The 15,450-nt window shown below is 38.0% G+C and overlaps 1 protein-coding gene across 2 annotated transcripts in view; it reads right to left on the bottom strand.

Moving 5' to 3' along the window:
- GLRA2 (glycine receptor alpha 2) overlaps positions 1–15,450 on the bottom strand; it is a 213,211-nt gene that overhangs the window by 139,252 nt on the left and 58,509 nt on the right. For both annotated transcript variants that reach the window (XM_054471731.1, XM_054471732.1), the window contains exon 5: positions 170–252. In XM_054471731.1, the coding sequence (XP_054327706.1) occupies positions 170–252 (83 nt within the window). The remainder of the gene's footprint in view (positions 1–169; positions 253–15,450) is intronic.

Raw genomic sequence — 15,450 nt, 5'->3', positions numbered from 1 at the left:
CACACACACACACACACACACACTTTGGTTTGTCTTTCCATTAGGATGTTGGGGGTTGGTCAGTATATAGGGAATGAGTTGTAAGGGTCCTTTCTCTTTAATGACATACTAAAAGAACCAGGTCATTGGTTAAAACAAGCAGGGAGTCATTTCAACAGTGGTCACTTACAACTCTCCAGCTGCATTGTACAGGTCTGGACATCCATCGGAAAGTTCTTCAAGTCCATGGGACAGGATAAGGTCAAGGTGAGTCTTAGCAAACAAAAAAAAAATTAAAAACCATTTTTAAATCTATGAAGTCCAGTGGTTGAGAAACAAACAAAATACACTTGGCATTAAGCAAAGTGACATTGATTCAAATAATGAAATCTAAGCTCCAACTCAGGGCAGTGCTTTTTGTTTTTAAAATGAAGAACAGTCATTGATAAATTTTTTAAATATTGTAGTATTTCACCATAACCTCTTACTCTCTATTTTTCATCTTCCAGCCTCTGATTCTCCCTCCTTCCCCAAGGAAGGAGGTGCTGTTCTCAGCTTTGTACTAGAATAAACAAGACCACTGAGATATAACATAACAAGAACAATAGGCTCTTACCCACACCAATGTCCAAAAGATATAAAGTTTATACTATTTTAGAATTATACCTTGGACTTTGCTTCAAGGACAGAAATGATGTAATAAGTATAACTGATCATGGTAAGTGCTAGTTCTTCTTACATCAAATGGGCAAATGCTTAACTCCACAGTCTTCTCATTTACTACATGGATGGGTTAACAATATATTGTAGCATTTATTCTAGAATTTTGATAATTCTGGAGCAAGTAGTTCTTGAGCTAGAAAAACCCATTTAAAGGTCATGGTTTATTTCATTAAGTCCCACATATTTATCTTTGTTTTTATTGCATTTGTTTTTGGGTTCTTAGTCATGAAATCCTTGCCTAAGCCAATGTCTAGAAGGGTTTTTCCAATGTTATCTTCTAGAATTTTTATAGTTTTAGGTCTTAGATTTAAGTCCTTGATCCATCTTGAATCGATTTTTGTATAAGGTGAGAGATGAGGATCCAGTTTCATTCTCCTACATGTGGCTTGCCAATTATCCCAGCACCATTTGTTGAATAGGGTGTCCTTCCCTTACTTTATGTTTTTGTTTATTTTGCATGGCAAAAGGAACAGTCAGCAGAGTAAACAGACAACCCACAGAGTGGGAGAAAATCTTCACAATCTATACATCTGACAAAGGGCTAATATCCAGAATCTACAATAAACTCAAACAAATTAGCAAGAAAAAACCAAACAATCCCATCAAAAAGTGGGCCATGGACATGAATAGACAATTCTCAAAAGAAGATACACAAATGGCCAAAAAAGATATGAAAAAATGCTCAACATCACCAATGATCAGGATAATGCAAATCAAAACCACAATGCAATACCACCTTACTCCTGCAATAATGACCATAATCAAAAAAGTCAAAAAAAAGTAGATGTTGGCATGGATGTGGTGAAAAGGGAACCTTTCTACAGGGAATGTAAACTAGTACAACCACTATGGAAAACAATGTGGAGATCCCTTAAAGAAAGAAAAGTAGAACTATTATTTGTTCCATAGATCCCACTACTGGGTATCCACCCAGAGAAAAAGAAGTTATTATATGAAAAAGATACTTGCACACACATGTTTATAGCAGTACAATTCGCAGTTGCAAAAATGTGGAACCAACCCAAATGCCCATTAATCAACAAGTGGATAAAGAAACTGTGGTACATATATGTGATAGAATACTACTCAGCCATAAAAAGGAATGAATTAATGGCATTCACAGCAACCTGGATGGGATTGGAGACCATTATTCTAAGTGAGGTAACTCAGGAATGGAAAACCAAATATCATATGTTCTCACTCATAAGTGGGAGCTAAGCTATGAGGATGCAAAGGCATAAGAATGACACAATGGACTTTGGGGACTCAAGGGGAAAGGGTGGGAAGGAGGTGAGGGATAAAGGATTACAAATTGGGTTCAGTGTATACTGCTTGGGTGCTGGGTGCACCAAAATCTCACAAATCACCACTAAAGAACTTAAGTCATGTAACCAAATGCCACCTTTTTCCCAAAAACCTATGGAAATAAAAAAATTAAAAAGAAAAAAAAAAGGAAAAACAAACTACTCATTATCTTACAAAACAAACAAACAAACAAACAATGGTTTGTACATAGTCTTCAGCTCTCTGCGCCCAGTAAGGGTTACTCTGCTCCACTTTCCTCTTCCCTTAACTTTTTTGAACTCCAGTCAGCGCTGGCTGATCCTTATATCAGGATATTCGTTGAGCCACCATCTCATTTCCACCATTTCCCTTTTTAATCCTTAAGGGAATGATGCACACCTCTTGCTCTCCCATTTTTCTGTATCTCCAAGATTCAAGGAAGGAAATTAGGATTGAGAATTAGTAAATCTTGGTTCCCTTCCTAGTACTGCCTCAAACTATCTCTTCCCCCAAACAAGACCTTAAACTTGCTAAACATTTGTTTTGTCATCAACCAAATGATGAGGTAGGTAAGATGATGCTTATTCTCATTTGATCCTAATACTACAATCCCTATTTTTCTAAAGTTGACTGCTTCAAATTCTGTTCATCGTATCTCAAACATCTTTTATCTCCAAAGACCCCTCGAATTCTCACACTGTTGCCTAAACTCTCCTTTGCTGTCATGCTCATTCTTGCTCTGCCTTCGTGGTTTCTTTATCTTTCCTTTCTCTGCTTCATTTTTACAATCTATTCAAGTAAAAGCAAACAAAACAAAATTTAGCACATGTATTTTAAAGAAAGGAAAGGGTTGCGATTTGAAGTCAGATTAGACAAAAGAATCTACGCTGACAATCATCAAAATTATTAAAATATAATGATTGGAAAAAGAAAGATATAAAACAGTGCAATGTAAAAACATGTTTTAAATCTTGGAAATAAACACACCATTATATTAAGATTAGATATTTTTGGTTAGTGGGATGATTCATATTTTGTTTTTATTCTTTATCTTGCATTATCTGAATTGAGCAGTATAAATTATTTGAAAATGTCCATAATAACTATTCATAACAGCTTTCCCATCTTTGTGTAATTAGCTGTGCCTTTCTTCAAACAATAACTGAAAGGTAAAATTATAAAATTCCATTTTGTTCAGTAATTTTTTGCTATTACAATCATATCATGATTAATAAAAATTTGCCGCAAACCTACAGCATTTCACATTCTTTGCTAAGTAAATTAGCTACCTTCCGTGGGCTATTCTGAGAACCCAAAGATGTCTCTAAAGGAAAAAATGTGGCTTATAGTTCTAAACAACTGACTTAAAAATAACATTTTAGGCAGGAAAAATTGTTGTCAATTATGGAGTTCATCTATAGATATACAGATATTTAGTTTTTGTTTCCCAGCATAAAGACTTTATTTTTTTGAAAACACAATTTTGTGTAGATTAATGCCATGAACTCTTTGAAATAAGGACAGAATATAAGAACCAAAAAAAAGTAAAACAAAACAAAACAAAACAACAACAACAACAACAACAACAAAGCTGACACCTTATTAAGGGTGAAAAAAATTCAAAAGGATCCATGAGCTTAAAATTATTATTACCATAATGAGAATCTATTTTTTTCCATTTTTCAAAGAAGAAAGAAATATTTTCATCATACAAAAATATGTTCATTCATAACTTGGCTATTATGAATAGTGCTGCAAAAGGAAACAAAGCCTCAATTAGACAGAAGGAATAAATTTTTCTTTCTTGAAGATATATTGCATAGCATAGTGAAAATAGTAAATAATAATGCACTGTATATTTCAGAATTGCTAAGAGAGTAAATTTCAAGTGTTCTCACCATAAAAAATAATAAGTATTTGAGGGAATGGATATGCTAATTTGCTTGATTTAATAACTCCACATTCTATTCTTAAATCATAACATCACTTTGTACGCCATAAACATATACAACTATAATTTGTCAATTTACAATTCAAAAAATTAAAATTTAAATTAAAAAAATGTTTATTATGTGAAAATAATTAGATGGCATATGGATAATTGGTTTCAGTGAATCAAAACCAAAAAATCTGGAAATTTCATTATAGTTTTGAAAAGTTTAAAGAAATTAAAAATAATAATAATGAAGATGAACACAGCTTAAAAGAACATGTTCTTTTAAGAACGTCACAGAATTCAACTATATATTGGTTTGTTATTGGAAACAACCCAACTTTAATATTCCTAATCATAGGCTTGCTGAATTTGACTGTTTTGCAAAATGATCTTTTCACATGTCTTCAGGAAGCAGAGGTCTCACACAATTATTGCTGCCTTTGTGGCAGATCTAACTATCCTAGAGGGGCTCAGCATTTTGGGAGTCAAAACTGTTAACAGCATGGGAGACCCCACTGAGAGAAATACCTAACAAGCGTGACCCTATCCCTGAATCTTTTCTCAGCTGATAACTCAGTGGGTTTTTTTTTTCTTCTTTGTTTTTCTAATTTCCTTTCTAGATAGGTTTTGTATTGGAACCCAATGGGTGCCAATAATAAGGAGGAGAGTTAACAGCTCCGCAGTTTGTTAAATCATGAGCAAATAGAAAGATATTGTAAAGATCTAATAAGTCCCTGCCTGAGCCTCAGAGCTTATCATTTATGACATCCAGTTTACCATGCATCTAAAGGGCTAAGATCTAGGTTTTTCCCTCTACTTATTTTTTCCTTTTTCATTTTTTCTACTGAAGTATACATTAAATAGAGTAAAAATACACAAATCTTAAGATACAGTGCAATTACTTTTTACATCTGTATCCACCTATTTAACAAGCTTTCAGATCCAGATTTAGAGCATTCCCATCACCCTAGAATATTTCATTATGCTCCCAGACAAGAATCTACAAAAGTGCCACCCTATTTGTTACTTAAAAAGGCTATTTTATGATTTTTAAAATATGAGTTTGGGGGAAAAAAAAGAACTTGATATTATTTTGCACAGACATGCAGAAATTGCACCAAATAAGGCTGATATGTCTATACACCAATATACTAAAATGTGAACAATTTTTATCTCCTTTGCTCTGGCTTTTCACCCACTTTGGGTGGGTCTCACAGAATTAACTATTTTAGTCGGGAAGCCAGTAGTCTTCCAAACTTGCCTGGACACTCAGACTTCTCACTGGCAGACATTGACCGGCATGTCAGATTTGTCCTCTTCCCCGATAATCTGAAATATTAAGGCCATTGCACATGAAGGCATTGAGCTGAGGCTGCCCCTCTTCCTTTTGATTTTTGTTAAATAACTCATTTCCTGAAGCATTATCGTCCGTTCCTCCACTGTGCATTCAGGGCACCCCTGCTCCTGTTTGCACAAGGGAAGAAGTAAAGTTCCTTCACAGAGGCCCTGCTTCTTTACTGAAAGTAAGAAGGCTGAGCAAGCATTCCTATTTTAAAGGCAAAGAATAGAACAAAGCAAAGGAAGTCCGTCTCCCAAAATCTCACCTTTCCTGCCCTTTCCCTTTCTTACTACTTTCCTGTTGAGTTCACCTTGCTGATAAAACCATCTCTTGGGTTTATACCTCACTTAAAATTTAAATGACTGATAGATGCAGACACTGTAAACTATTTCAGTTACCTTTACAGTTGTTAAATCAAATATTGTAATTTTTATATTTTTTATTTATTTTTCTTCCCTACTACAATGCAAGATTTATGAAGGCTGAACCCCTCTCTCTGCTTAGACTAGAGTAGGTATCCAAGAAATATTTGTTGAACAAATTAATGAATCAGTATCCTAAAATTTGTGCGAGAATTTCAGGATTTTATTCTGTGGAAATGGGAAAGGTTAAAGGATTTAGAAGGGACGAGGCCAGTCATCAGAGTCCACAGGATGTTGCTAAATTACAGGACTGTCAAAGCTTGCCTGGTGCCTCCACTAAGTTGCTGGCAGATTCTCACTAGAAATAAAACAAATCAAGTTAAAGGAATGCCAGGAAGCCTGGTTGACTTGTCCTGGAACCTTGGTCAAGTAGTTAGGGCCATGGCTGGGGCTATTTTCTCATTGCTAGAAGAATGTAAATTAATCATTTAACATTGCAATGTTATGGCAGACAGAAGGCTGCTTGACTCATAAAGCAACTACTGGTTCATAAGGAACTCAGAATTAGAACTCGGAGTTCATTCCCAGTGAAACTCTTGAGGGAAAAATACCATTTGAAGAGAAGATGAATTTTCAGGTACAAATACAAATTTTAATGAGTGATCTGCTTCCCTAAAGCAAGGATTGACAACATGCTATTTTTGGAGAGTCAAATCTAATGGTTACAGTAGTTTCTCTTGTTCAGAGAGGAAGGACAAGAGGATGTTTCTGTGTCTTTCAGGACGAACAAGAGTCTTGGGGGTATTGCTGTTCCTCTGTTGGGGACCACATTTAGCTCTCTTTATGCAGCACACCACAAACTTTCAGTGGCACATGGACACATCTGGGGGCTGGAACCTATGGTGCTCCTTTAGGATGAAAATACTTAGGCAAACTAAAAAAGTGATGGTGATAATAGTATTAATAATCATAATTCTAACAACACCTGCTGTGGGTCAAGCATTCTTATTATTTTATAATCACTGAGTATTATCACACAAGGCAGACAGTGTTACCTCCATTTTTGAGATAAGCAAATTGAAGCTCACGGAGTTTAAGCTTTGTTCCCAAAGTCATAAAACCAGTAAGCGACCAAAGTTAGATCTGAATACAGCTTTAACTGATATCAAATTCCCTTTATTATTTCCCACTCTATCACATTTCACATTTCCTCCTTAGGAAAATAATCTGTTACCAATTTATTATCCTCTTTTGTCTATGAAGCCAGCAGAGTTGGTCATAGACACCTTAGTTGCCTTGTACCTGCTCAGGGATACCCCTTTCATTTTTCCTCAAACACCCAGAATTCTCATGGCTTGTTGTTTTAAAAACTCCTCCAGCCTCTCCCGGCAACCCAGAAACCTGGGTGATAGATCTGGCTTACCCATAAAGAGATATTTGATCTTGACTAAATCTCTGGGCCTCCCCCAGCAAACATCCCCATCCTGCTCAACATCTCTGTGATTATAAACTATAAGTGAATGCAACCAGCTTGAAGGATTTCCTCTTATAGGTAAATTTACCCTCTTGAATATGATGAACACTTTAAGTGCAAGTAACACTTCTTAAAATAGGAACTTCTTGGCAATCTGGGCAGATAGGTGAGACATTTATTGCTTCCATAGGGCTTTGTCATCCAACATCCTAGAACACTATTCACTCTTTCACTGAGAACATAAGGAAGGCCTTCCTGTACCATGTTGATCCGTTGAATCTTTCCTCCCAGTTGTACCTTGAAATTTCTGAACCATGTGACATTCTAGTGTCAGGGAGATTTGACAGGATGCATCAAGTATCAAACAAGAGTGTCACCTTAACCCACCTAGACCTTAAGTGAAATTAGCCTGGGGGCAAGTTAGAAGTCAAGTTAAAAGTGCATCATTAATACAGCCCACACATGGAGAGAGGGAGGGAAGATTAGGAAATCACTGGGATAAAAAACACCGCTAGGCTGGTTGTCTGATCAAACATCTTTTAGTATAGTGGGTTTCAGTCTCTGGTGGGCATAAACATTGTCTTATGGGCTTGGTCAGAATGCAGATTGTCAGGCCCTCGATAAGCAGCCCAGGTTACACCAATGCTGGTGTCCTGGAGCACACTTTAAGGAGTACTACTTCAGCATATCCCAAGGGATGACTTTGATTTCTGTCAATGTGATAGACAAAAAGGAGACAGTTTTAAGAAAGGGATCTATAATTTTTCAGTAACAGTAGCACTCCTTTGGGAAATATTATTATTATTTTCTTTTTGAGACAGAGTCTCGCTCTGTCACCAAGGCTGGAGTGCAGTGGCATGATCTCAGCTCACTGTAACCTCTACCTCCCAGGTTCAAGCGATTCTCCTCCCTAAGCCTCTCAATATTAGGGTAGGACAGTTAGCCTCAAGTAGGCTGCTAAGTGATTGGACTAGGGGTAATGATACAAGTTGGGGGTGTTAATCATGGGCTTCAGTCACATTGGAGAGGTATACTGGTTAAGTCAGGGCAGTGAAGCCAAAATCAGTCCACTGGCAACCAAGAATATGGTAGATGTGGCTAGGAGACTGGGAGAGCTGCCAAGAGGGGTAGGAGGACAGTTTCTAGGTGAGACAGAGAAGAAGCCAAGACCGTCATGCCTTTTAACACATGCTGGTGTGCAAAGGCCAAAAGTAGGCAGTGAACTCTACTCAGGGCGATGGCAGCATATCAGATTACTGTCTCTGATGTCTGGAAAATAGGCCACCAAGAAATTTCAAAAGAAGTTAGGGAGGTGGCTGCAACATGCATTGAATGAACCACAACAAAAATTTTAGTAAATCTCATGGTACTGGTCATAAAGAACAGAGTACATGGGAAGACTAGCTCTAGGTCTTATTGTGGAGGGATTGGTGTTAAGCAGGACTCCATCTGGGCTGTAACTTAGTATTATACATCCATTCGGCAGTATTTTGGCAAATATTTATTGGGCACCAGGCACCAGACACTTAAAATAAGACAGTGTGTCTCTTGAAGATCACAACTTAATATCAGAATTGCAGATATACATCCTAATAGTTTCAATTTATTATTGAACTTTTCGAAGTTGTTTCCAACTCTCCCACTTAAACAATCCTTTTGATGATGTAAATCAGACACATGTGAACAGTATCAAGTAAAGGCCCTTTAATTACTCCCTTGGGGCCTAGATAAGCACTCACAGTGATCGGGTAGAGCAGGTTATCTATTCTTACATACCTGGATCCTTAGAGGGCCCTTTCGGTCTATCAGAGAAGCATGCCTTGATGCTCCTGAATTGAACCTGAGGTACCCACATGAGGATCTTTATTCACAGAAAACAAAAGGAATTGGTCCAAGTCTGGTTAGGCAGGCAAGGAATGAAATTTTTTAACTTACCATTTCTGAAAGCTCTGTGATGAAATGGCTACTTTGAACTTACATCATGTAACGCATAGAGAGAGTCCTGCCTACTCCAGCCCTGAGCTTGGTACCTGGGAAGACTTTCCACCTAATCAAAGTTTGAAAAATTAATGGTGTATAAATTGGGAGTTCCACAAAGGTCCCAATACATCCTTGCTCAAACACCTTCCAACTCTTAGCTGCTATATATAATAAATAAATACACATTTAGCTAAAGGCTTCTTTGACTATTAAGATGCAAAGCTAGGAAGAGAAATGTGTTTCAAGTACTGTTACTCATTTCCTTCTTTGTGTAAATGAATTGATAGATTCCCAGATTCCCTGTTGATATCTCCAAGGGCAGACTGTCATACTAAGAAAATCAAAGGGAAAGATGAAACTAGATGAAAAACAAGGCTCAGAACAGTGTGGCTGGGCACCCGAGACACATCATTTTTTCAATATTGTCTAAGGCTGGACCTAAACCCCAGGTTGTTTCTAAGCTGTATGGTTAGACTCTCCTCTCTATTAATTCCAAATAAGCACTTTTGCTGTTTTTTCTTTTTTTTTTTTTTCCTGTTGACCTTGGGATGTAGAGGAGATAAATGGCAACACTGCTTGGCTCGTTAGCTGTTCTCCTCTCCCCTGACTAAAATCCCAGTGGCTGAGTAGGAAGGTCCATGTTTACTAAATATTATAAAGGCATCATAAAAAATACCCATATGCAATGAGCAATAGTAGCTGGGAAGGACAAAAATACAATATCTGTTCCCATCTGTGTGTGGTCCTTTCAGAAAGTGTGCACACATATGGTTGGCCCATGTTAATTAAGTCCAAATGTGGATTGGATTCAACTTGGAGAGCAACTGATAAATCTGCAGCTAAAATTTTCCCAAATGCTTTGATATTTCCTGGATGAAAATGTTTTGAAGGTGTTGAATAGAAGAGGGATAAATTGAACACCATCAGAGGAAGGAGCTCAAATTACCAAAGATTTAAATAATCAATACTCCCCCACATCTTAGTTACATTTTACATTTCAAAGTCATTTCACATCTAGTATTTATTTATATATCCAAACATTGGTGAAGGTAAAATGTAGCCTGCACATTGAAATAATGAGAACTGCCTTTTTCATTGTTACTATGTGTCTAGTATTACAGCTATTTAATAGTGGCATTGAGGTGAAGAAAAAGAGAAAGTTACTGTACAGTGTAGCAATTTTTAAAATGTTTTGAGTTTATTTTACTTTAAAAAAAAGGGGGAAGACAACACGTGTAAGCATGCTTATGAACTGCAGATACCGTTTTGAGAAAACCAAAGTAACCTTGTACCTGTTGACAACTGAGAGCAAAATTGTGTTATCTGGCTGGTATTTTGCTGCATTAAAAAGACTTCCATTGTGGTAACTGGTGGAGACTTACTGACCACTGTTTCTGGTGGCAAAGGTTGGAGAGAGAATGGAGTTCTGGTCAGATGATAGGATGGTCCATCCTTGACTGGATAACACTTTGAAACCAAGCATAATTCCTCAGTTTACTTTTAACAAGCAGCTAAAGGGGAGGAACAGCATCAGCTAAACTATTATCTGAAAGTAGATGCAACTGTCACCTCTGTTATGAGCTACATGTCTCCCAAAAAGAGGAAACTCAAGGCAAGGAGAGTATCCATCTGCTTTGGACTAAGTGCGGAAAGTGAGTGGAGCCTGAATGGTACAAGTATGTCCATATGTATGTGTTAAGGAAGGTAAGGGGCACTGTCGCCCCTACTCCCTCCCTTTTATCCTACAGCCAACTCAGGGATAATTAAGACATTCATTGAACATTTATTATGAATCTGGAACTGAGAAAAACTGCAGGTCAAAGAAAGGTTAAATGACTTTTTATGGTCATTTAGTAAAATTGAATTTGAATCCAAGTATTCCTGACCCTTAGAACTGACATTTGCCCCACCCCAATAGAATTCTGTCTTTAATCCCCTAGCGTACTTTTTTCTTTCTATCCTTCATCTGACTGCTCAAGTTTAGCAAAATATCCATACTAAAATGAAACATCAAATAAAACCTTTGTTTTATTGTCATTTGAAATAACCAATCAATCAGAAATGAGATGGCTTTGCTCTGAGAGTATGTCTCATGTGGAACTTCACATAATTGTATTAATATACGTACTTAATAATCTTTTAATGACTGTCCAATGATAAATGTCGTATCCTCTTTGATACAGATGTTGGTTTGTAATTTTAAATGCCACAAGCGAGAAGAAACTTGTTGGAGAGACTGCTGAGATACGCAGATGGACACATTTTTTTTTTCCATTTTAAAATAAAGTACCTTTTCCTTTGGATTATGTGCTATGAGAATGCACTAAAGTAATTCATATGTTTCATAAGAGCCATGGTGATATTATGCATGTTTATTTTGGTATTAATGCCATCCAGGGAGCCTTTCAAAAGCAGCAGTGTGGACCAGGTAGAAGCCCACATTAATGTAAGTTGAGCAGCCTCACCAGGACCTCTGGTTTTCCTTTGGCTTTCTGCCATGAGAAAGTTCAGGTGATGAGTAATAACAGCAGACTATCTCTTCAACTCTGCTGGCTCAAATCTACCACATGACTCCTTTAGTCTGCATATTCAGTCAATTATTTTCCCAGCCAACCGTCTTTGTGTAATTGTCTAAAAGTATATAAACCTATGATTCATGAACATATTCTAAAATAATAGTTCACAGATATTCCTGGTGATTGAATCAGAGGGTACAAATGATCTAGTTTACAACTGGGAAGTTTCTCAGGGCACTTGGTACTGAGTATTTGTCATTGTGTAAACTATATGTTGAATTTTTCTTTTTTTGAGACAGAGTCTCACTTTGTCACCAAGGCTGGAGTGCAGTGGCGTGATCTTGGCTCACTACAGCCTCGACTTCCTGGGCTCAAGCGATCCTCCTGCCTCAGACCCCTAAGTACCTGGGACTATGGACATACGCCACCAAGCCCAGCTAGTTTTTTTGTATTTTTTGTAGGAATGGGGTTTTGCCGTGTTGCTCAGGCTTGACTTGAACTCCTGAGCTAAAGTGATACACCCTCCTCAGCCTCCCAAGTGCTAAGATTGCAGGTGTGAGCCACTGTGCCCGGCCATGTTGAATGTTTTAATGCTGCCTCTTAAATTACAGGTAGTCCAATCCTCCCTAACCTACTCCAAAATCGGGTTCCTCTTCTCAGGAGTTGTATATTTAATTGGGGAGAAAGGGGTTCAAAGATCCAAGTAGTTTAAGACAGGCACCTTGAAATGCTGAATCTCCTCTGCTGACTCAAGCCCTAACGGACATGAAGAGTGCACTCTTATTTACTCATCAGGAAAGTGTTTTGGGGTTTGGGAAGGAGAGGGAGGTTATTTTGAGTTATAGACTTATAATAGTGCTAGAAAGAGCCTCATACTTGGTCTAAGTGTCTGGTTCAGTCTCATTTTATAGAGGAAACTGAGACCCAGAATGATAAACTTATGGAGCTGGAAAGGCTGTTCTATGATCCTGGGAGATATAGTAAATGATGAAAGGAAGTGTGCAGATCACAATGCCCTGAGCCATCTTCTCAGTATTCTGTTCTTTGTACCATTGCCTGAAGAGCAAACTCTGATGAATGTTAATGAAATGTAAAGTTACCTCTAAATGGAAGAAAGCCTACTGGTTGCTATTGCTAGTCCAGTCATGTAAACAGTTAAGGACAAGTGGTCATGCTAGCTGCCATGTATTTCATTGATCAAGTCTCTCTTTTCCTCCAAACAAGCATAAGATCTGTAATGGTTAATATTGAGTGTCAACTTGATTGAAGGATGCAAAGTATCATTCCTGGGTATGTCTACGAGGGTGTTGCCAAAAGAGATTAACATTTGAGTCAGCAGACTGGGAGAGGCAGACCCACCCTCAATCTGGCTAGGCATCATCTAATCAGCTGCCAGCACGGCTAGAATAAAGCAGGCAGGAGAAGATGGAAGAGCCGACTTGCTGAGTCTTCCGGTCTTCATCTTTCTCCTGTGCTAGATGTTTCCTGCCTTCGAACATCAGACTCCAAGTCTTCAGCTTTTGGACTCTTGGGCTCACACCAGTGGTTTGCCAGGGGCTCTTGGGCCTTTGGCCACAGGCTAAAGGCTGCACTGTTGGCTTCCCTACTTTTGAGGTTTTGGGACTCAGACTGATCCACCACTGGCTTCCTTGTTCCTCAACTTGCAGACAGCCTATCATGGGACTTTACCTTGTGATGGTGTGAGTCAGTCAGTTCTCCTTAATAAACTCCCTTTCATAAATACATGTAACTTGTAGTTCTGTCCCTCTAGGGAACCCTGACTAATACAAGATCCTTACTCTGTTGTGTCTGAACCAATATTAGGTCCCATAGTGTTTGTGTATTTCTAACCTGAGCAGGAGCTCAACAAAGCTTTCCATACTTTATGAGAGTCTGTCATATATACAACACACTTTCTGGACCTTCATACTTCCACCCTCAGCTATACCTTTTTAAAGGGCCCCTCTCCAAAAATAGCCCCTCTGCACCACAGCTCCTGCTGAATCCACTAGCATATGTGCATGCCAGCGCTTCCCACCCTCCCAACCTTGCTCGCCTCTAGGAAGAATGGAATCATTGTGGTTTCCATGGCATTTCCCAGGACTTCTCTGAAGACTGCTTAATTCTGATGTGGATGCTTATGTTACAGACATTAATTACTCCATTAAGTCACAATACTAATGAGGATTTGGACACAGAGTTAGAAAATGAGAATGTAATTTTGCCTAGATTATAGAACATAAAGATAAATAATGGTCCAAATATGCACAGCGAGAAGAAATCATAGTTTTTCATAGCTGCCTTCTAATAGAAAATACGGGCTTATGTGTCTCATCAAAATTGAGAGTAAGGTAATCAAAGCAACACCACTGGCAACATTTAAGGCAGGTCTCAGTTCATTGTGCATTTTATTTTTGGCTCTGACATCTAAATAGAGAATGTCCTTATTCCCTATGCCATAAAAAAATATATAACTAAAGTTAGAATCTTTTGAAGTTCTTGCATCAAACTATAGGATGAGTCAAGGATGGGAGGCCATGTGAGAAAAGCTAGCCTTTTATGTATGTGGGTAGAGTTGGTCATTAGACAAGATTGTTTGGAGGAACACCGTTGGATGTCTGTCTAGAAATCTGCACTATACCTACTCTCAGTGGTGCCTGTAATCTATCATCAGAGAGAAAAGCATGTCAATCCCCAAGAGCTCTCTATTACAACTCAAGTACGACAGGGAAGGCAGAATACTGAATTATCAACACCCAGAATTGCAAATAGAATCAAAAGGGATTAACAAGCAAAACACCTCCAATGCCATAAAGTTTTAGGTGCCAATAAGTTTTAGGTCAGATAAAGGTTGATGATGAGGTAAACAGATGCTTCGGTGATATGGGGTGCTATTGTTGAGGGGCAATTTTATAATTATTTATGGTTTATTAGATGGTAGTATGAGGCCCCCAGATAACTGGTCAGTTTAATAACACACTGAAAGCAAACAATATTTCCTTAATAACTTCACCTTTAGGCATACCCATTCTGGAGGCATGCAGTAAATCTGGAAACAAAGCTCTTAACAGTTGGAGGGTCATAGCTTCTTTAATAAAGATAAGGACCTCTTCCTCTAAACAAACAAACAAAAAATAGCTTAAATAACCTAATGCACAAAATATGCATATATATTATATACACATATATATACACGTATATATACACATATATATGTATATATACACGTATATAATATATATATATATACACGTGTATGTATATATATATATATATATATTTTTTTTTTGAGATAGAGTCTCGCTCTGTTGCCTAGGCTGGAGTGCAGTGGCACAATCTCTGCTCACTGCAGCCTCCGCCTCCTGGGTTCCAGTGACTCTCCTGTCTCAGCCTCCTGAGTAGCTGGGACTACAGTCGCCCGCCACCATGCCCGGCTAATTTTTGTACTTTTTTTTTTTTTTTTTTTTTTTTTTTAGTAGAGGTAGGGTTTCACCATGTTGGCCAGGCTGGTCTCGATCTCCTGACCTCGTGATCCACCCATTTCAGCCTCCCAAAGTGCTGGGATTACAGGCGTGAGCCACTGCACCCTGCCAAAATATGCATATATTTTGAGGAAGGTTCAAGCAAAACCATATGATCATCCCAATAGACACAGAAAAATCTTTTGATAAAATTCAAAATCCTTTCATGATAACAACCATCAACAGACTAGGAATCAAAGGAACATTGTCAAAATAATAAGAGCAATCTATGACAAACCCACAGGTAACATTATACTGGATGGCAAAAGCTGGAAGCATTCCCCTTGAGAACTGGAACAAGACAAGGATGTCCTCTGTCACCACTCCTATTAAACA

Source organism: Pongo pygmaeus, chromosome X (assembly GCF_028885625.2).
Source record: "Pongo pygmaeus isolate AG05252 chromosome X, NHGRI_mPonPyg2-v2.0_pri, whole genome shotgun sequence".
In the NCBI taxonomy this organism is placed as follows: domain Eukaryota; kingdom Metazoa; phylum Chordata; class Mammalia; order Primates; family Hominidae; genus Pongo; species Pongo pygmaeus.
Note: the sequence above shows the minus strand (reverse complement) of the source record. Positions and strands in the feature narration are given on the sequence as shown.